Source organism: Carettochelys insculpta, chromosome 3 (genome assembly GCF_033958435.1).
Source record: "Carettochelys insculpta isolate YL-2023 chromosome 3, ASM3395843v1, whole genome shotgun sequence".
In the NCBI taxonomy this organism is placed as follows: domain Eukaryota; kingdom Metazoa; phylum Chordata; order Testudines; family Carettochelyidae; genus Carettochelys; species Carettochelys insculpta.
The window spans coordinates 100,020,767-100,044,461 of NC_134139.1; the positions used below are offsets into that span (position 1 = coordinate 100,020,767).

A 23,695-nucleotide genomic window follows, 5' to 3' on the forward strand; every position below is an offset into this window, starting at 1 on the left:
ACCTGCCTTGATCCACACATCTCAAATGACATTCAGCCTCTGAGCATCTCTGCAGCATGAATTTTAATGAAATTCTGCTATGAGAAAGGGGTCTTCATTCGAGGCTTCTGATGCAGAATCAGGACCACAGGCTGCAGAAGCCTTTTGGCTGCAACAATTCTAGTTTGAGGTCAGGGTGGAAAATAAATGTGACATAAACAAGATTTTATATTACTAGATATTCTATAGAAACTGTTTTCTGATGCCACAAAAATCTCCTGAAAGATCTTTGAGCCAAACCAGCTGGGTGCAGTCTGTAGTTTATTGTGAATTTTTATCCATATTACGTTTGCTGCACGTGTGATCCAATACACATTTAAGTCAATGCTGATTCCCACTTATTTGATTGAGCACGGGATCAGCCCCCAAATCTGCCCAGAGCAAGTAATTACTGAGCTGACAAATTTAAACTTCCAAGTGTTCCATGAGAAACAAATGTTATTACTTGACTCCAGGAAGTGTGTGTGTGAGGTCTTGGTGGTGGTAGCAGGAGGGATTTGAAGCCTGTGGTACCTGAGCACGGGGGGAGGGCAGGGGCTTCTAAGCCACAGGCAGGGGGGCCCATAATTTGAGCCCTGCCACCTAGGACTGAAGTCCTTAGACTCTAGCTTCAGCCCCAGGACCCTGAAAATTCTAAGCCTGTCTTTTCAGCTCCATTAAAATGGGATCACAACAAACTTTAAGGTCCAGAGCCACAGTTAGAGAGCCATTACTATCTCTGCAAAAATATCCATCCACACACACATATAGCACTTAAATCTGTGTATCTATTAAACAAAGCAAGAGAAGTCCCTACAACTAATAACAATAATCAATAACCTAGGTTATGCTGTAAATTTTAAATCATCTTTGTTCCTTCAATGAATGCTGTTGATGTTAACCTTAACAATAGTAAGTATACAAGTAAAAGTAAACTTATTTTCCTACTGAATGCAGTTTCAAGTTCACAACAGATTCTTTTAGTAGGTACAGAATTCTGTGAGCAACTGATCATGGAACCATCCTGAACACCTGGCATAATTTCAAACCCAACTGCCTGTTACATAAAACTGTAAAATCTCAGTAAATTAATTTATCAGGATGTATTTGTATTTTTAACTCAAATAGAAAAATGTGAACACAAACAACTGAAGATGTTAGACTAGTGATTACTGACTTCCCTATGTCAGACATTCCTAAGGTTCTCCAACTGTCATGTCAATTATGTTTGAGTCTCTCTTCAGTACTGAAAACCACACATTTTTAAAAAAAATAAAATAATAGTAATAATCGCAATGATGAAATACAAGGCAAGCCACAAAGAACCGCATGATATTAAAAAGTTTGCATGTTTATTTACTTACTGCTTATCATGCTTGTATGGTTCACATTTTTAAAGCTTGTCTCTACTTGTATGAGGGCCAGAAACTTACTTAAAGAAAAAGGCTGAAATTCTCAAGTAATCAAATAAATCTAGGAACTGGGGCTTTAAGGAAAATATCAAAGATTGCAACACACAATAAAATGGGAAGAGTTGGCAACACTCACTGATTTCTTTCTTGTAACTAGTTCAAAACAGATTCTGGTTCTGAATTTTTTAATGGTGTAGCAACATGCTGATAGTCCTGGCAAGCAATGAGATATTGGAACTTAAAATAATTTAATCCAAATTACCATGTGCTTGTAGCATTTGAATTTCAAGATAATTCACAGAGTTACTCACTCTGATAATTTTACCCTAAGTTTCATAATCCTTCCCTCATTCACTTACACACACTTTTATTGTCAATCCAGCTTCATCATACAAACTTTCCCTTATGAAAAGTGGCATCCCCAGGGCCAGCCACATCAGAGCACCAGCAGTCCCAGGAGTTGTCCCAGAGGTTGTCAGAGCAGCAGGCAGCAGTCAGCTCCAGTGTCAGAGCAGGGGCCAGCCGTTTGTGCCCAGGGCTCCCCCAGTGCAGCGGTACCCCGAGGCCCCAAGAGCAACTTAGTTTTAATCAGGAGTATTTACAGTAAAAGTTATGGCTAGATCAAGGACCATGAATTTTGGTTTACTGCCCTGTCCATGATTTTTACTAGTTGGGCTGGACAGAAGTTCTAGACAGAAACCTGTTGTAATGCATGTCCAAAGTACGTGGGTCAGGCCCAGCACTGGCCAGGGGAGGAGCTCCATTGGGGGGCTGGGCTGGGCCCCACACTGCCTGGGGTAGGGGCTGGGCTGGGGCTGGCAGAGGGGGAAGATCTCTGTCAGGGGAGTTGAGCCAGGCCCTGTGCTGGTTGGGGAAGGAGCCGGGGCTGTCATAGTGGGGGGGCTTCTTTGGGGGGGAGTCTGGGTCTGACCCTGCACTGGCCAGAGGGAGGGGCTCCACTGCAGGCTAGGCTGGGCCCCGCATTAGCTGGGGGAGGGCCTGGGCTGGTGTGTGTTTGGGGGCTGGGCCAGGTGCTGCACTGTGTGGGGGCGGGGCTGAGGCACATGGTAGAACCTTGCCTGGACAGACAGACAGACAGACAGACTGACACAGCAAAAATAATATCTATGATGCCAGTGACTAAGTCTTAGTCAAGTATCAGAGGGGTAGCCGTGTTAGTCTGGATCTGTAACAGCAACGAAGGGTCCTGTGACACCTTATAGACTAACAGAAAAGTTTTGAGCATGAGCTTTTGTGAGCACAGACTCACTTCATCAGATGCTGGTCTTGGAAATCTGCAGGGCCAGGTATAAATAAGCCAGAGCAAGGGTGGGGACAGCAAGGTTGGCTCAGTCAGCAAGGGTGAGGCTTACTACCAGCTGTTGATCTGGAGGTGTGAACACCAAGGGAGGGGAAGCTACTTTTGTATTTAGGAAGCCATTCACAGTCTTTGTTTAAGCCTGTGCTGAGGGCGTCAAATTTGCAGATGAATTGTAGCTCAGAAATTTCTCTTTGGAGTATTAATTGTAAGTGGGAAATAAATAAGTGGAAACAATGCAAGTAACTTCCTACTCGTTTTCATGAAGTTTAAACACCAAATACACTCTTACACATTTAACAGTGCGATACACAAGTGAATTGGTCCAGAGTTCCAGCATAAACTGATACTTAGTCTGCCAGCACCACACACCTCTTCCATTTATTTACTGTTTTTAAACCCTGTTATTTTTAAGCCATCCAGGACAGTGGGGGCTCTAAAACCAGATTTCTGACTGAGGATGGCAATACTGTGTCCGTGGCCTCTGCTTGAAACCACTGGAGTTACAAACAACTACAAACCCTGAAATGCCATATTTACAATGGATAGAACATTCTTCCTTGACAGCAGCCTCTAAAAGCATGATGGCATTTAAATGTCTGCATGGGGGAGTGGGGGTTATTGGTGGGTATCTTGTAGTCATATCATAGGGTAAGAAACAAATGCCAGCTTTCTTCTGACAAAGACCCATTCTTTTCTAGGCATGGCAGATCTTGAGCTAGCTGACCTTACTGTGGTTGCTCAGTTAAGGAGTGCTTTTTGACAGTCATCCAAAACTTAACAGAGGAAGATATGGACCTAAGAACAGTGTAATATTCTACCCCTGGTTCACTCAGTCCGCTTTTATGAACTAAATATATGCCTAATATATTGATCTAAAGCAGTAAGAGCTTAATTTACTACTGGAAGGTACTTGGTTGCCACTGTAATGTACATGGCATAACAGCCTATACAGTACACCCTTGATTTAACAGATCCCGAATTAATGGACTTCAGAAATAATGGATGCTGTCTGCCAGCCTTCCCCCTTCCCCCAGATAAATGCTGGCAACTCACCAGAGCTGCCGGGGCTGGAGGAGCTGCAACACTGAGCATGCCAAGAGCTGTGGGAGGTGGAAGGAGCCAGGCTGGCATGCAGCTCCTCTCCTGGTAATTGGGAGAGGGAGATGGAGGTGTGAGGGAAAGAATGGGGCAGGAGGTGGGGAAGGGAAGTGGGGGCAGAGGACAGGAGTGAGTGATGGACTAAGAAGGTCAGTGCACTGTTATACAATAAAACTGTTTGGATATAATGGTCTTTCAGCATTAACAGACACCCCTTCCCCCAATTAGTCCATTAAATCAAGTGTTTACTGTATTGAAAACAGTTTTTAAAAATAACTCTTTTCCTCTTACATGCAGCATGTCTAAGTAACACTGTCAAACAGTTACTAAAAGATGCATATATTGTACAGCACACTACCTAAAATGCCTATTCTCCTTCTACCACTTCAATGCTGAGTTGGAAAGCATATTGCTGTATGATTGTTCCACAAGGCACAAGTTTCCTTTGTGATTCATGCATTCCTGGGGTTCATTTCCTGGAAAATATATATGGATGTAACTAGTTGTGTCTACTTCCCATGTAAATTTTCAGTACTTGGAACACACTATAACAAGAAAATTAAGGTCAAGCACATTTTCACAGCATGGAATTTTAATTTGTTTGTAAACTCAAGTGAACAGTGAATGGGGACCTTTACATCTGCCAGTGCTTATGGTTTCTATCTAAGGGTGAAATTCTGCAGGTTTCCTCCGTTGTGTAGAAGGGTGCTAAGCAGCTCATGTGAAATAAAGGGGTAGGTAGTGTGTGGCCATTAAGCGGAAGGGAGTCCCCAGAGCCAGTGTCAGATGTAAGCAGACTAAACATTTGCTTAGGGCTGTGAACTGTTCAACAGGGCCCTCTGTTCACTTCGTATTGTAACAACCTATCTGTCTTAGTATTGAGGAGGTGGAAATATTGCTACTTAGGGCCCTCAATGGGCTAGCCCCAGCACTGGGAACAACTAGCCCTGACTAGTAGGCTGCTTCTGCTTGCAACATAAGGCAACACAACCTCTCCGCTCTTTGTTTCTCCACACGCATGCCAAACAGTTAATCAGCAGCAGCTCTGGATCTACACACAAGCCTATCACAGTCTGCCTAATAACCCCAATCCCAAGGGGTGAGGAGTAATCTTTCCCCTCCTTTGACATTGACATCCTATGATGCCCCTCTGTCAGGGCCCAATTAAGCAGTAAACCTAACCCCCCCATTCCTCCTCTCTCATCAAGTCTCTCCCAACTCAGCATTTCCCACTTCCTCTCCTTTTTCCTGCTTCCTCTAGCAAACTCTGCCCTTTTATGGTGGGGGTGTCACATTGCATTTACAGCTACACTGTGGAATTCAAAGCCCTATCTCCTCTACAGGATAAGTTTCTACAGCTACTCCTCTCTTCCAGGTCTCCACAGAGATTCTGGGCTGGATCAGAGAGGAGCAGTTTGCAACACTTCCCTACAGCCGCCAAGTTATTTACCATCACATAGAGAAAAGAAAAAGTCACTTTGCACATAATCCACCTGAGAAATATACAACAGTATTAAAAATTAGAGATTTCCTGTTTAAAACTTATATTTGACCCAGCACATTTTAGTGACACATGCCACCTGTGCTTTGAATGTGGAACTCCCAGTGATACCAGGGTGGACTTTACTAATAACAGCAACAATAACATAGAACAATTTGTTATTTATGTGGTGCCTATGCCAAAAAACTTCTGGGTACCTCATGATATAAAGACTTAATTACAGAAGAAAATGAAATTCACCAGCTACCACATAAACAGTCAGCTGAAAAGAAGAAAAATTTCAGCCATACAAAGATGTAGGTGAAGATTTTCAAAGCCATTCAGGAGATCCAGACATCCAAATTTCATTGCAATTTATATGAGATTCCCTTATAGTCTACCATGTAACCAGCTCAAATGATCTAAAAGGCATTGGCCAGGTGTCAACTGTCATTTTCAGTTGACTCAGTTTTACTCACCTGAACTAACTCATTTGGGAAAACACAGCTATTTTTGCCTATGCAGAGCGTATGGTGATTTAGAGCCATGGTTCCCAACCTTTTCAATAACATAGCATGCTTCAATGAGACAAACAATTCCACAGCACACCCACTTTTTTCAGTTGTATCAATTGCTCAGAAACATCACATTAACTTACATTTAGTATGGATACAGTCTTACTAGAGAGGTTTGTAACACAGTAGTGCTTACAACAAGCTAAACAAAGATCAAATACATTCATGTTTCAAATCGACCACAGAATACACTCTTAGATATTGAGCACAGGTACATTTTCAAAATCCACTCCATGCCACGCTAGGGATCCTGAGAAAACAAGTAACTACTGAAAGCAGGCTCCCTTCACTACCAGTCTATTGGAGCCAGGGTGCAGCATTTAACCCGTGTCCCGGCTCCAACAGGCTGCTGCTCGCCTTCCCTCTTGCTGCAGCTGGGAGTGGAAGCAGGCTCCCCAACAGCTTGTTCAGGCTGGGAAGCAGCATTTCAGCTGCCTCCTGGCATGAATGGGCTCCTGCAGGGTTGGCTCTTCTCCCATGGTGGCTCTGCAAAGAGCCACAATGAGGAGAAACTGACAAAATTTCATGGCATGCTTGGACAGTTCTCACGGCACACCAGTGTACTATAGCACACTGCTTGAAAACCACTGGTTAGAGCACCATTCTGAATTCCTTGCTGAAGCAAATTCCAATGCCTTCTATTCACTAAGACATTTCAGACTTCTACCAACCAAAAGATGAAGTTCCACCTGTGCCACTGTCATTCTGTAAGCTATATTATAGCTGTGGTGCAGGCATTGTTAGGTCTGTTACAACTAATCCTGTTAGACAGCCTGAGGGTAAAAACACCTATAACTTGCCTACAATTATAGATTCCACCAGTGCTAGTGCTGAGGGAGCTACACCCCTTGTGAATTATGGGTGTGGAAATGCATTGTGCAGACAAGCTATTAGTGAGGTGAGTCAGTGGGAAGCTTGGGTATACAGGGATTGCAGACCTTGGAAATCTTACCTAAAACTCTACAGCAGGGATGGAAAAATCTATGGCCTGAGGACGGGATCCAGTCTGGGACAACTGAGGCTCCCACCATTCCCTCCCCCACAGTGGCGTGAGCTTACATGGGTGCTCCAAGCATGGGGAGAAAGCAGGGAGGGAGCCCTGAACCTCACAAGCCTGATCAAGGTAAACCACGGCAGGGTCCAGGCCATGCACGCTGCCTGGTGGGAAGGAGGAAGTGACTCCAAGAATTCCAGCCAATGGAAGTGGTGAGTGGCACTGCCTGCAGGGAACACTCCCTCCCCCCCAAGAATTGTGCCAGGTAGGCACCCCAATCCCTTGCCACCTCTTGACCAGACCCACATCCCCCACCTCCAACTCGCTCCTGCATCCTCCCTCCCACCCAAATCCCTCAGACACAGCCCACTACTACACTCACTCTCTCCCCCACCCAGACCTCGCACCCCCACCCCACTTCTGCATCCTAGGTCCTGCCCTGACCTACACTCCCAGCCTGCTCCTGCACACTATCTCCCACTCTAACCCTCGCCCACTCCTGCACCCATGCCTGGCCTGCTCTCTGGCAGCCCCCACCCCTCACACACTGAATCCCTCATTTTGGCCTCATCCCAGAGCCTGGCGGGGGGGGGGGGGGCACAAATTCTTCTAGCCCGGGGTCCTCAAAAGAGTTAATATGGCTCTGCAGATGAACCCTGAGCCTCAGTGCCTCCCAGCCCACCGGGAGCGGGAGCATGAAGGAAATATTTTTTTCCTGCTTATCTACTGGAGGCCAAATCTGTGAAAGTGTTTTTTCTCCCTGTTTGGGAGCCAGGTCAGTGACTAATTTTTCTGCAAGTTCCACACTCCTGACCTATATACCTAGCCCAAAGAACAGGAAATCCAGGAGGGTGAACACCTGCACCTGAGCAGAGCACCTTGTAGGATCAGGATCTAAATGAATGCAACATAATAGGCAACATATCCAAATTATTATTGTCTGCATGATGGAATCAACAATCTGTGGTGTTTAAATATAAAAAGTTGAAGCACAAAAAGAAAGACAATGCAATGGAGGGAATCTGGGATAGTTTATTAAATGTATCTCATTCAGAGAAATACTTGGCGTAACAGTATCTTGTGGATTTTAAACTGTTTCTCTACTTCTATAGGACATAGTTTATCTTGTTACTTTATACATATGTTAGTATTTAACCTGTTGCAATATGGTTTATTTTTACTCAACTATATTACTTTATTTTTACTGTACTTTCCCTTCCTCACTCCCAAACAAAATAAAATCTGATAGGTGAGATTTGAATGTTTTGTTCATCTGGTTTCCTGAAGTATTTTTCTTAAATTATTTTATAAGGTATATAATTTTGATATAATTTCATTGTTTTATTTATTACGTATGTGTGCTTGTGTGTCCACTATACATTCAATAAAAAAGTTAGTGAACATTTAACCTACTCTTATTTTTTATATCTGATTCTTACTTTAAATATCTGGACGAGTTTTGTATGTTTGGTATATAATGATCAGCTTGTACTTTCTTTTTCAGGTTAAGAAATAAAATAAGTGACTACACATTTAGTCTCTGACCCACAACTGTTTGCATGCATACAAACCACTACATGCACAAAGACATGCAATGAAATCAATTGTTCAGAGCCTTTTTTTCATTTTTACTGACAACAAACCCTAGCAACTTCCTTTCTCACCTACCTTATTGAACAAGTTTTCTTTAATAATGATAAACCAAGTCCATTGTTAAAAATGTCAATGGATTATACCTATGTAGTCTCCTGAATACAACAGAAATATATGTAAAATGGCAAATTTATATCATTTAAACATTTTATGTTGGGACTAAGTTCTAAAACAGACATCCAAATTCCAAGGCACATTATACAGTATACCAAATTAATATCTCATAGGCACATAACTGGGTAGTAAGAATTTAGGTACACATATCACTTAAAGAAGCATTTCAAAAACCAGAGGGAACTGGAAATAAGACAATGTGAAGTTTTCATTGCTTGGCACAGTTCTAGCAACATTCTAAATTTCTCACCAAGTTTAATTATGTATCACTATTCTATAATCATACCTATAACTTATGCAGGGTAAATTAGTGAAAGAATGCTAGTGCTACTAATTAAAGCCACTACCATGCCTATAAATATATAAAACCTCAAATCACACCTATACAAAGAAACACTATACATCAGACTTTTAATAATGGACATAATCTGTGAATTCTTACAAAAATTATATGTTTCTATATTAACACCCACTTGTGAAATAAAACTATATTAACATAAAAATTAATTGCAGCCCTGAAATATTATTCGGTTTATAATAGTGTTACAAAAGTAACAGGGAAAAATGATACACAGAATAAGGAACACAAGAGTGATATTATTGCAGTTTTATTGCAGAGTCTAGGGTACCATTCAGCACTGTTTCACTGACATGTTTACAACCTAAGCGTATGAAAGAAAGCTGTAGAATATATAGTTATTAAAAGGCTCCTATATACATGCATTTCTATTTCTCTCAAATGCATTAAACACCATTAAAATGTCACTTTGTAATCCTTTAAAGAGATATAGTGTAGTTTCCTGCTCTATGAACTGACACATAAATAATTGCTCCTGATTGTATGCTCAAGAACTAAACTACGAATGGAATGATGGAAAGGACTCAATTACCCTTCTATGGAAAATGCTGGAGACTACAGCAGGAAAAGTCTGGGTGCACTCAAAGTGGCCCTGCCATACCTTTGAGCTGGGTTTCATGAAAGAGGAAGCTACACAAACTAGAGCAGGTGCAAAAAAATAACAAGTGAATTTTGCTCAGGCTGCAGGAGACCAGCCTACTCAAGACTTAAGAGACTGGTGTTAGAGATGTTAAGCTTTAGAGTTCTGAACTGGGTCTCTAAGATAAGAACCTTATGGACTGTTATCATTGCTTTGGCCCTGAAGCCTTATACAAGGGGATGTGCTATTTTGTATGTTAGCTCTCCTTGCCCAGGCTTTCCAAGGGAGTCTATTGCTGCCCTAATCTAGAGGAAGTGAGGTGGGGCTCAACTGCAGCATTACACTGGGCTGCAAAAGGGTGTGCAGGGATGTTTACAGTGATGTGTAAACATGCTGGTGACTCATCCTTAGGAAGAACACTTTTATGTAATGTTTTTCATCTAAAATTGTCCTGACTCTCACACCCAGTCACTTGAAAAAGGTGGGCAAATAACAGTATGCCAATTTTATAGACTATAAAACCAGAAGAGGCCCCACGTGATAATCTAGTCTCATGACCAATGTTCCTTCTAATTTTTCCCACCAGTGAGTGGCATGAATTTTGCTATGTGCATCAATATGGAGGTGACATGCAACACATACATACATATATCCAATCTTATTTAAAAACTACCAGTAATGGAGAAGCCACCACAAGACTTGGTTAAGTGTTCTAATGATAAATAACTTTTGTCAAGAAAAATGTACATCTTATTTACTTAATGTCAACATCTAGAGCCAGGGGTCAGCAACCTTTCTGAGGCAGAGTGCCAAAATTTGACTTTTTGACGTCTGTGTACAGTCCAAGTGACAGTGATACTTTTAAAAGCCACTAATAATCCTACTTAAAACAGCTTCATTAATAAATAAATAAATAAATAAAGACACCAAGCTTTAGGTAGTGGTTGGTAGCTTTAGCCGGTCTTTCGTTAATCTACAGGCGGCCTGGCTTTGAGCAAGCTCTGGCTGTGGGGGGGAGGAAGGGCAGGATTGAGCTCCCCCCTCATCTGGTGATGAAAATGGCTCATGTGCCACTCTTGGCATACGTGCCAGGGGTTGCTGATCCCTGATCTAGACACTGGAGATAGTTATACCAACGCTTTTGGGAGCTAGACTGAAGATTCCATTATCAGTTTTTTGTTCCCCATACAAATACGTAGAAACGATGACTAAGACACACCTGAACCTTCTCTTTGTTAAGATAGCTCCATATATGTTCAATGAGCTCAATATGTTTATTATGATAAAGCATGCTTTCCTAACCCTTTATTCATATTTGTGACTCTTCTCTGAACATTCTCCATCGTGTCAACATCTTTTGTCAACTATGGATGCAAGAAACGTATATTATATTACAGCAGCAATCACACCAGTGCCAAATACAGATAATATAACCTCCCTACTAAAAAAAAAAAAACCTGTTTATACATCTCAGGGGCGCTTTACCATGTTATGGCCACAACTTTGTGCTGGGAGCTCATGTTCAACTGATTATCCACCAAGACCCCCAAGTGTTTTCAGACACTGCTTGTTAGACTAGAGGCCTTGTCTATAAGTATGGGCCCCATTCCTCTTCCTTGATGGGTAGCTTTACATTTGGCAGTATTAACATGCCTAGTGTTTGTTTGTGACCATCTTACCAAGAGATCCAGATCACACAAATCACTGATGTCATCTTCATTATTTACCATTCCCCCAATCTTTGTGTCATCTGCAAACTTCATCAGTGATTTTTTTCTTCTTCATGGTCAGTGATAAAGAATGCTAAATAGCATAAGGCCAAGCACCAATTATTGTGGAACCCCACCCAGAAACACACCTGGTCCAGTGCTTCTTCATTTACAGTTTTGTTTTGAGACCTGTCAGCCCATCTGAACCCACTTAATACATGACAGACTTTTTATATTGTTCTAGTCCAGTGCTTCCCAGCCCGGGGCCTACAGAGCAGAGCATTGCAGGGGGTCCTTGAAAAAAATAAAAGATAAATAAATATGACCATAGAACATAAGTTTGAAATAAACTGAAAAATTACAATCAATTATTATTTTTAAATTAAATATCTTCCAATGATGTTACTAATTGTCATCCAAAAATCTTTGTTGTGGTTTCCTTTTTCATTTAATAAAGTGTACATAGCAGCTAGAATTGGCTTAGATGGGGGTCTGCAAATGGGCTTTTTGTGGGGGGAGGGGTCACTGGAGGTCTGCACATGGCTTGGGGGATGACTAGAGGTCCACACTAATGAAATGTTGGGAACCACTGTTCTAGTCTATCTTAATCAAAATGTCACATGGTGCCAAGTTAAATGCCACACAAAGTCCATGGTAAAAATGGTTGATGTAGTACCAATAAAACTTTTATCTCATCAAAAATGCCAAGTTTGTTTGTTTGTCCATGAGGCAGATAAACATAGGCACTTCTTTCAGTCGCTATTACATTGGATAGATCCCTGCTCTGCAACCAGACTTCTGAACTTCTTATCCACAGTTCTGCTTGCCACAGATTTCTCCCTCTGCCCCTTTGCTTCCATTATCAACATAGACTATATATATGGGAGGGAAGAAAATGTTCGATCAACTTACCCTTTCTTTCACTTTTACCTTTGAGTTTTTTTTGCTTTTTTAAACAGCTGCCTTCACTTACCCACTCAGTCAGGATCAGGGAAATCTGCTGGCTGGCCATGACCCATGGAAGATGCAAGAAGTGGCGCAAGGATGTGCTGGTGATTGTTTCCTGCAGCTCCCATTGGCCAGGAACAGCGAACTGTGGCCACTGGAAACTGCAGGCCAGGAGACGGGGGGCGGGAAGGGGAGGAAGATTCTGCCTGTAGATGGTCAACAGAAATAAAATGCCAGTGGACTTCCCTGATGGGACACATGCCAAAGGTTGCCAGCCCCTGTAGTAAAATGTTCTTAAAGAATTTCCAATTGTTTCACTTTCTTCCATTTAAATTATTTCTTCCAGGAGGTTTGGCTCCTAATGAATGACTTTCAGCTTTGTGAAACTGGTTCTTTGAAGTCGGTGTGTTTTATTAGTCTGGACTTTATTCTCTTTGCACATTACAAATGTGGTTAAGCTAGCACTATGTTTTAGTTTGGTGATCAATTCCTCTTCAACTGTTCATAGAAATCCTTCCTGCTTGATGAATACTTTTCAAGTGAGGAATCTTTCATCCATAATATTTAGAAATTGCAAGAATATATTAGTACTGGAGTAAAAAGATCTCCTGCACACTTCACTAATGTTTAAATTCCCCATGATCATACAAGGGTTTTCTCCTCCTACATATTATAGATAGGTGCTTAAGAAGCCAGTCATTCTGTTGTTTAACAACATTTAGTGGTCTTGTTTATTATATAGGGTACAAACATTGATATATAGGCAATTAAAGAACTGGAAACACAAAAGGTGAAATCCACTCTAGAGCAATGGACTGAAGCAAGCTGTTACACACTTAGCCCCCTTTTAAATGATGAATAGGTGTTTGCATGGGTCTGCCACATTGTTGTGAAACACCCAGCAAGCAAGTTATGAAATTTGATTAAATTCAGTATCAAATCAATGGCACAGTTAGGAACAAAACTGAAGCCACTTAAAGTTCTAGTCCTTGCTTTAAACCATAATACGCCCTCTTAAAATAATATAAATCTTATAAAGACTATTCTAGTGACTTATTTAAATTAGACAAAATGGAATCCAGAAACATTGCCTGAAAGCAAATAGGTAGTGTACGTGTTTATTGCCTCTGGCCAGGATGAGCCTGGAAACAGGAGCAAATCACACCAGCAACAGGGAAGAATAAATCTCCTTTGGGATAGTTTCAAATCCCTTCAACAGCATCACTGTTTCAACTGAAATATGGATTATCCCATACATTTGATGAAGCAGACAATGGTAAATGTGACACACAGAGGGGAAGAGAGCTTTTCTAGATTTGGTGTAAGGTTCACAGGAACATAAAATCTGCCGCCACTGTGCAGGGTCAGACACCTGGTCTGGCTAATTAGTCCAACAGTTGCTAATACATGATGTCAAGTATCAGAGGGGTAGCCGTGTTAGTCTGGATCTGTAGCAGCAACGAAGGGTCCTGTGGCACCTTACAGACTAACAGAAAAGTTTAGAGCATGAGCTTTTGTGAGCACAGACTCACTTCATCAGATGCTGCATCTGAAGAAGTGAGTTAACTCACGAAAGCTCATGCTCTAAACTTTTCTGTTAGTCTATAAGGTGCCACAGGACCCTTCGTTGCTAATACATGATGCTTTACTATACATTGTTCTTGTTTCTTGTCATGTCCACAGTACTTTGCACATAGAAGAAGGCCCTGAAAAGCTTACTCTTAAAAGGGATGGAGATGGAAGACAGAATAAGTTCACTCCTAACTCAGCTACACTGAATCATGAGTTACAAACATGCTTGTCAGCACACTCAACATATTTCAAGACCACATTTTTAATAAAGCAGTTATTGTTTCTTGGCTTTTGAAAATCTAGTCCCAATTTTGGTCTCAGTTACCATGACCAATGTTAGACTTTCTTTACCATTTGATATATGTACTATCCTTGATATATAAATTTGTGGCAATACTGTATCTTGCTAAATTCTAACTCTGGTCTACAGCTCAAGGAATTAAGATTTGATAACGCGGTGACATGATGAAAAGTAGGAGTGATTTAGACCAAGACACATTTTACTAACTTAAATTTACGATAATTTTCTTGTAACTTTCATACAAACCCCAAACCCCTTCCGTGTACATTCTTCCTCATCCCAGCACTCAGCATTTAAATACTTTCGACTCCTCTCCCCCCACAGCTATAGAGCTCCCCTGGTCAAGGTGGAATGCTCAGGGAGGTCACAAAAGCTATTAAAATAAAAAACCTCCATATTGGGGGATTTCAATTTTCCCACATTGACTGGGTGTCACTGAAGAATGAGATGCAGAGATAATGTATCTTGACACTTTCAATTACCGATTCTTGGTGCAGCTAGTTGCAGAACCCACAAGTGGTGAGGCAATTCTTAATTTAGTCCTAAGTGGGGCAGAGGATCTGCTCTCAGAAGTTTATATAACTGGATTGCTTGGTAATAGTGACCATAATATAATCAGATTTAACATCCCTGTGGCGGGAAAAACACCACACCTCTCCAACACTACAGCATTTAATTTCAGAAAGGGGTACTACAAAAAATGAAGGGTTTAGTTAAACAGATATTAGAAGGCACAGGGCCAAAAGTTGAAATCCCTGCAAGCTGTATGCATGTTTTCTAAAACACTATAATGAAGGCTCAACTTAAATGGATACCCCAAATTTAATTTAAAAAAAAAAAAAGCATAGCAAGAGAAGGAAACAAGTGTCACTGTGACTAAACCACAAAGTAAAACAAGCAGTGAAGACAAAAAGATATCATTTAAAAGGCAAATCCTAGCGAGGAAAATAGAAAGGAGCATAAACACTGGCAAATGAAGTGTAAAACATAATTATAATGGCCAAAATAAATAGCCAAAACTCAAAAATAGAGAAAAAAATTAAGTACGCCAGAAGTAGGAAGCCTGCTAATAACCCATGGCACGACTGGCTGATCAAGATGTTAAAGTAAGACTCAAGGATGATAAGGCCATTTCAGAGAAACTAAATGAATTCTTCATGGCTGAGATTCCCAAACATGAGCTGTTTCTTTAGGTGACACATCTGAGGAACTGTTCCAGATTAGGGATCTTGAAATAGTTAACTGCTTAAATAATAGCACTTAACTATTATCCATTTTAATGTGGATCCCACTTCCTGGCCCACTGGGCCTCCATGTTTTGGGTCGCTCTAGCTCAGCTGGCTGCCAGTGGAGCTTGCTGGCAATGGCCAGTTAAACAGTAGTATATTGATAAGCCTCATGCTTACCAGTTAATGTTTTGACATCCCCATCTCAGGTTGTAGTGTCATTAGAAGAGGTTTTGGAACAAACTGATGAACTAAACAGTAATATGTCACCAGGACCAGATAGCATTCACCTAAGAGTCCTCTAGAAACTCAAATGTGAAACTACAGAATTACTGACTGTGGAGATTGTAAACAATTATTTAAATCAGTTCGTGCACCATTTCCAATTTAACAGAGCTTTTCCAATTACATCTAATGCTGAAAGTCTAAACTGAGATGAGGAAGGCAGATACCACAACACGAAATGTTACGCATCCTATTACGTTTGCTCTTAAAAGTATCCCATCTAAACCATCTTTTCACGTTTCACTGCAGGTAACTTAGTGAGGTCTAATTGAGTCTGTGGGATTGAAACGAGATGGAAACACTGTGGCTGTAAAGAAATTTTCACCAGGAATAAGACAACACATTTACTTTGGAGGGCATCAACTCTCACATACCAAGAAGAGAAGTTAAAGGATAGGTGGCTGTTTGCAAAAGCAGCAGTAAGCACTTCTGGTATATTGTCAAACTTCCATATTGCTCCACGAACTAGATAAACCTTCCATTGCCATTGGCACTACAAAGAATGCCACTACTTTCTACAGCTGCAAAGAGGCTGTGTATGTGATCAGCACTGCCACTGTTAAAGTAATAGTTATCACCAAGAGTTAAACATTCAAGGACAGGAAAGACTCAGAATTCACACCTAAGGAAATATTTGGGAATGAACATCCAAATTCTACCACTATACTTGTTGATAGGCAAAACAGATAAACACAGATTTTATTAATGGATACATTTTGGTAAACACCCTGAAAAATCATGCTGTAGATCTTTATCCAAACATTACAAAACAGAAGTTGATTTGGGTGAGAAGTGACCACTCTGGGGCTTCATAGTTCATTAATTTCTTTTCATAAGCAGGGAAAAGGCTGTAAATCTGCCGCCAAGACCGTCCAAATTAATGAATAGAGAGTAGGAATATTTTAGGTATTTAGTTTTTGCTTCAAATGCCTTTCAGCTACTGAATATTATCATCTGATGCAAAATGACATTAAGCACCAATGATAAGAACTAGGTTAGAGAAAGTGTTATTGCAAGAGTATTATGGCCAGCTACAGTCAGTTGCCTTATTCTTCTACGTCACTGACTTATGCTGAGACTCTAGTGCTGGCAGAGAAGGAATGACTCTCAACAGTCCAGACATGCAAAAAAGCTCCATGCTACTTGTTCAGATTAGACTCCTAACCTCACTTCTGACTACAAACGCCTCATACCCCTTCTAATCAGCAAGTGCTTGCGCTGTGTGCCAGTGAGATGTCAAAGACTCATTCTGTCCTTCTGAGGTACAATATGCAGTAAGAACACATGCCTGCCAAGATTCTGTTGCTGATATTTTATCTCCACGTTTTCTGAATGGGACTGACATGGGGAAATTGCAAACAGTTGAAGAAACTGAAACTTACAAAAAGCTCTGCAAGCTATAAAGCCATTACACAGTATTGTACACGGGCCTAACATTCAGACTTTCCTCTGGAGAAGAGCAGCCTCACTGGCTCTGATAGCACCTCATTTCCTGAAGACAGGGCAGGTAATCCAGCAGAAACAAAGAAATTTACCTTTATATGAGACACCATTAAGCCCACTTGGGCATAACCTAAATGTCATCAACAAGTAAAGATGCTGTCTGGCAATTTAGCACTGAGAGAGAAACACAAGTGATTCAGTGTCTTGACAGGAAGGAACCAATCATTCCAAAATAAGAGTATGCATTCTTATAGGTCCATCAGTGAATATTAGCCAGGATGGTGCCCCTAGTCTGTGTTTGTCAGGAGCTGGGAATGGGCAACAGGGGATGTACCACTTGATGACTACCTGCTCTGTTCATTCCCTCTCGGGTCCCTATCATTGGGCACTATTGGGGGAAAGGATGCTAGACTACTGGTCTGACCCAGTACCTTATGTTCATAGGTTCAAATAAATAATAATAAATAAGAACAGTTTGGCTTGTATTATGGAGGAGTAAGGGACAGAACCATCAATGCAACCATACTTGCTACCCTAAGATCACATCACAGAACCGTCAGTAACAGATTCCTTTTTAATTGCTCTGATGAAAACTTCTATAGAATGAATGATGAGGTGACATGAATATTAAATACATTCCTATATAAAAGCCAGAAAGGGAAAAATAATCTCCATCGTACCAAAACTCAAAGGCTGTGTCTGCACTACAGCTCCCTTTTGAAAGGATGGATTTTGATATGGAACATTGAAAGGCGTCCTTTTGAAAGGGAGCGTCCGCACAGGCAATAGGGGTCGAAGGCTCGACTCACCCTTTCGAAAGGCCCCAGACACACTTTCAAAAGAGAGTGTCCACACTACGCAGGGTGCTCTTTTGAAAGCACAGGGGCAAGAAGAGCCATGGGCAGGGTCGCATGGCAGAGGAGCCCCTTCTGGGCCGCCACCTTCTGTCCCTTTAAAGGGTTCCCCACCCCAAGCCTCAGCCTGCATGCGCTGACGGCCAGCTACCTGTCCCCAGGCACACAGACCAAGGAGGGTAGAGGAAGCATCCAGGCCACCATGGATCCCGACAAGCCCCCCCGCCCCCATCAAGGCCATGGCCAGCGCACTAGCCATGGTCCTGGCTGCCATGCACCAGCAGCTCTGGGTGGCCACCCTATTAGTTGCCCTTCTGGAAGGCGTCCTCTGGGCATGACATCCCCACTCAGTCCCCAGGTTCATCTGCCGCATATGGGGCTTCCTCACAAGCAGCGACTGGTGGGACCGGCTGTTGTTGGAGGATTGGGGCGATGACCAGTGACTACAGAACTTCAGGATGACCAAGGGGACATTCCTGGAGCTGTGCCACTGGCTCGCCCCAGCCCTCCAGCACCATCACACTCGCCTAGCCAGGACGTTTTTAATGAGCAGCTGAACCAGGCCTGCAACAGAGTTGAGCGGGCATTTTGCCGCTTGAAGGGGCACTTCTGATGCCTCCACACCAGGCTGGAGGTGGGCCTCCTCAGCGTTCTGGTGGTGGTTGGGGCCTGCTGCATCCTGCACAACCTTGTGGACGCAAAGCACAAGCCATTCATGCAGGGGTGGGCCGTCAAGACACGGCGCAGATACGAGCAGCTCCCTGCTGCCCCATGCCACCAGGCCCAGCAGGACAGGCTGCGGGTATGGGAGGCCATGCACTAGGCCTTTGAGCAGGGACTGCAGTAACCACCCCACCCCAAACATGCATCCCACCACTATCCCCATGCACACACAATCCCCATCACTACCCCCACACATGTACAGGGGCTCAGGTTGAACTATGTCATAAATACTTTACTGCCACCAGACAGTGGTCTGTGCTATATACAAGGGGAGAACTGCAAACGGGGGGCTGGGGGGAACTATATATAGGGGCATTGCAGCCCCAAGTGGGTGCCCTCTGAGCCCCGGGAGGGCCAAGGGTAGGAGCGGGGGGCTCTACCCATCAATGGGGGTCAAGGGCTGGGGGCCAGAGGCTCAGGAAGGTAGGGGCGGGGGTGCGGGGTGGTCCCCAAGGTCAGCACTGCGGGAGCGGGTGGGTGGGGGTGTGGCCTCCTCCTGGCCAGCAACATACGGGCCAGCTGTATGAGGCTGGCTGGGGGCAGGTGGGCTGGGACCAAAACAGTGAGGTTGGGCTTGTGGCGGGGGGGCTGGGGGGGTGGTTAACAGAGGGAAGACTGACTGGGGGACTGGGATGGGAGGGCAGCTGGTGATGGTGGGGAAGGGGTTGGGGATGGGACTGGCTTGCAAGGGGGAGGCAGCCGGGGCCAGGGGGCCAACCACAGCCTGGGTCAGGGCACTGAGGTTCGCTGTGAGCTAGTCCCAGGCCTGTTGTTCCATGGCAATCTACTCCCGCAGCACGCCGGTGAGGTCCTGCAGGACAGCAGTGTGGGCAGCGTCCCCTGCCTCCTCCTCCCCACCCTGCTTGGGGTCTGGGTCACTCCCCTCACCCTTGGTGGCGGGGCTGGTCTGACTGCTGGCTGCAGGAGCTGTGGAGACAAAAGGGGAGAGGGGAATCGACCATTAGTCACAGGCACAGGACCCCGTGTCCCTGCCCCCCCCATCCTGGGATCCCTGTGGTGCCCATGTCCCGGGGTGCCTCGCATGGATGCCAAGGATGTGGGCTCCCCCCACTGCCCCTCCCGGTTCCACCACGGCTAACCAGCCGGTGGTGCTGTCCCACCCACATGGTGCTGATGCCGCGCATTGTCCCCCCAGGCCTGGGGAATGTAGTTGTCTGGGGTCAATGTGCACCAGGGCTGGCAGTCATGTGGGATGCCTGCGGCCACCCCAGGTGGGACCCAATGCCCCCTCCCCAGGCTCCAGGGCAACTGGCGTTCACGCCACCTACCTATGGGTCCCTTCGGGAAGTCGGGAGAGCCACAGGTGGATGGGGCCTGGATGGATGGCCCAGATGTGATGTTCATGACGAGGGCCCCCTCGCTTAAGCCGTCATCATCCATGGTGGGGTTGAGTCGCCGTGCTGTCCCCGGGTGCCTGGTTCTGGCTGCTGGTCCTGGGTGCTCCTTGCCCTCCGTTGCCATCTCCGGCTCAGTGTCGGCCACAGCTGTGTCGAGCACAACGATGGGGGGTCCAGCCTCCTTCGGCCCAAGGAGGAGGTGGAGCTCCTTGTAATAGGGGCAGCTTGAGGGAGCTGCCCCCGACTGCCCAGCTGCATCTCGGGCCCTGCAATACCTCTGCTGCAGTTCTTTAACCTGCGACCGGACCTGGTCTGAGGCATGGGTGGGGTGGCCGTGGCTGATCAGCCCCTTCACAAGCTGCTCAAAGGCCATGGTGTTGTGGTGCCAGACCCCAGTTTATTGGAGGAAATCCTCATCCTCCCATAGGGCAAGGAGGTCCTGGAGCTTGGCCTCCATCCAGGAGGGGGCATGGCATTTTGGGGCCTGACTTGCTTCCTGAGAGGGCTCCCTGCTGTCCTTGGAGGGCCTCTGGAGTGGGTGGTGGTCCGGGTGGCTGGCCATGGGTCTGGGAAAGGCGAGGGACTGGCTGGCCATCGCAGAGGCTCGTGACCTAGGGAGCTGCATGGGTTCCCTGCAGCCTGCATGCTCTCAGCTTCCTGCTTCAGGCTTGTGGGAGCCTGCGTCTTTAAATGTGCTGGACACTGGGGTCATAGAGCTCCACTCCTGCTGGGAGCAGCGCCGCCAAGCTGATCGCTGCCATGGCAGACTCCCTCTTTTGAAATAGCCGCATGCAGAGCGTCTACACTTATGCTCTTTCGAAGTGGGCTGCTCTTCCCCCCACGGGAATGGAGGACCAACTTCGAAGGAACTTCCCCATTCTTTTGATGTAACTTTTGAAGGATCGCAGAGTGAGTGTAGATGCTCCGCTGGTTATTGTGAAAGAGGGCCGTCTTCTGACCTCAATTTCAAATGTACTTGCTAGTGTAGACGCAGCCAAAGAATTTGTCTTGTCTCATTTGTTTAATATTGTAGTATGTTAATTACAACTGATTTAAGAAAGAGCATTGTCAACAGCTCAAAGTTTACAGGAAGTGTCTGGAGGAGACCTTTAATTCAAATGGACTGGTTTTACTCTACTAAGAATTCCTGACATTGTAAGTGTAAACTATTTTTTTCAACAATACCCTATTATACTGCTTGAAAGTTCAGAGAATGGGAAAGAACATAATTTAAAATTAAGTAAACTCTAGTTTAATTTTAACATGTTAATTTTTAAATAATATAAGATGGTTAGCTCTTCAATAGTAAAAGTCCAAAACAAAAACAGGTCTGCATTTGTAAAGTATAATCAAAAATTAATATATGTAAAAACAGATCTTAAACTGGATAGAAATAGAAAAAAGGAATATTAATTGCTACCCTACCATAAAACCTAAAACCCAATTAATATTAGTATAACTGTGTCACAAAATTCTTGCATCTGGCACCTGGAACCTTGAAAATCAAAAAGGTTAGAGCCTAAAACCCAAAAAATTATATAATCTAAAAGACATTAAGTACATCAGCAGCTACTGCAGCAGCTGTACTTACTATTTCGCCTTCATTTAGTTGGGAGAACTGGAGTTTGAGCCCAAAAATGAATAGTGTTGTGCTGATATGAGTTTTTGCTGTGCTCTTGCATCAGGGTTGAGACTTTAATGGTGGCTTGACAATAGTATAACATCTTGTCTAATTCTATTAGCTAATTTGTGGATTTGGGAGAAAACTACCAGGTCCTGGTGCTGCATACGAGGTTTACCATTGTATTACACCCAGATACATCAAAATCTGTTTCTTTTTTTCCCCTCGTGGACTAGGTGGTGCATCAACATCTGCCTACAGTTATGCATTTCCGAGATACAATATTTGGATTCAGTGCGGCTGAAGTTCCAGAAGTAGGTTTCCCCAGTGGTCTTATGGTATGACAGTAAGGTTTGGCGCTTTGCACCAAATTGCAAGGAGAAATGTTTTTCCTCCAATCCGACAGGTGCATGGGTGGGTTTGGAGGCAAAAATTGGCTGAAGCTGGTTGCCAAATGTGTGGTTTGTGGGACTTTTATCTCGTGTGTTAAGCTCCATCGTATTCTGGTGGGCCAGGAATGGCAAGCCATGTTTTCCATTTGGACCGTACTTTTGTGGTTTGGGGGCCAGCCATCCTTACAGCTGCCTATATTTTGCTTTAGCAGAACTATGCATAACCTTTCTGTTGACACAAACAGGGCTGCTGTCGCCTGGTTAAATGAAAACACGAAACAGATCATGGGAGTTTTTTAAAACCAACCAGTATGGCTGTGGCTTTTCTGCTGGACTAGCTCTCTTCAGTGTTTCCCATTTAAGGAGTCACCAAAGGACACAGCCCCTTCCTCCCGCCCTCTCTCCAAGGTCGCCCAATTAGATGGCTGTCAATGGAGAAGTGGGACTAAGGGACCTAGGCACCGGGAATCTGGAAGTCCTGGGCTAGCGACTCTCCTGCCAGAGGCCCCGGGGGGCGTTCACACCACTGGCCAGGCGCACCCGCAGGAAGGAGCAGCTCTGGCTGGGACGCACCCGCAGGGCAACTTACCAGGTTTATGAATGTCAGAAATTTCCAGCTCCCTCCATAGGTCTGGTGCGCGGGCATGTCAATGGCCTTGTACGTGCACAGGATGGAGAAGTAGGAGAGGAGGATGGCGACCCTCAGCACCTGGCAGGGCACGAGCGCCATGTTGACACTTTCACAAGCAGGCAGGGCCTGAGAGCAGGGGCTGGCTGCAAGGCGGCGGGAGCGCGCTTCCCTCGCGTGCGGAGGGGGAGCGCGGGCAGGCACGGGAGCGCGCGGCGACCAGCCCGGGGAGGAAGAGCGCGCCCGCGCGCCCGGGTGCCTCCTTGTTGCACGCGCGGGGGAGGCGCCTCGGCTGGCAGCGGAGCGGTGCCCGGCGCGGAGGTGGGCGGGGAGAGGAGGAGATGCGGGAGGCGGGGTTGCCGTGGCAATCTAGGAAGCCTGCCCTGATTTGGGGCTGCTCCATCCCCAGAGAGCCCTGCAGCAGGTGACCCTGCCGGCCTGGGGTCGTGTGGGTGTAGCTGGTTGTTTAGTCCTCTGGCCGGCGCTACACAACGCGAGGCGTGCAGAAATAACCCTGGGCGGGGTTACTGATTGGCCCCTGAAGTCTTGTGTCTCCCCCACGCTGCCCCTGCGCTGACCTGACCCCCCCACCCGGCTACAGTCTGAGCACCTGTTCACAAAAGCTGGCAGAAACCCCTGCACATTAGTGACTGGTGGTAGCACTGGGGGGGGGTGCACTACCTCCTTGTGCCCCCTCTAAAATTAAATTGCCAAGTGGGGCACCCCTACATGCCTCCTCCCTGCACCCTCTCCCCCCACATACACCTAAGCATACATGCTTACATGTAATAGAGACACTCGCTAGCATGCATACATCTTGACACCTATGCATGAACAAACTTGTGCACATGCATGCACACATATCTGCACATATGCTCAAAGATACACAAAAGTGAGCAAATGTACAGGTACTTTGATATGTTCACATACATACATGCTCACACCCAGCTTTGTTCCCACATCCACACATAAAGAAGACTGGGTGTTTTTGAATGTGAGATGATGTACAAATGTGTTAATTTGTTCCAAAGA

The 23,695-nt window shown here is 44.7% G+C and overlaps 1 protein-coding gene across 7 annotated transcripts in view; it reads right to left on the reverse strand.

Moving 5' to 3' along the window:
* The window catches only part of AIG1 (androgen induced 1), a 177,990-nt gene extending 155,036 nt beyond the window's left edge, over positions 1 to 22,954 (reverse strand). For 6 of the 7 annotated variants that reach the window (XM_074988720.1, XM_074988717.1, XM_074988716.1 and 3 more), the window contains exon 1: positions 22,625 to 22,954. In XM_074988720.1, coding sequence (XP_074844821.1) covers positions 22,625 to 22,765 — 141 coding nt within the window. In that variant the 5' untranslated portion in view covers positions 22,766 to 22,954. Of the gene's footprint in view, positions 1 to 18,947; positions 19,592 to 19,953; positions 20,204 to 22,624 lie in introns of those variants that run through there. The other variant, XM_074988718.1, reaches the window with a different exon arrangement.
* Between the last annotated feature and the right edge of the window lie 741 nt (positions 22,955 to 23,695).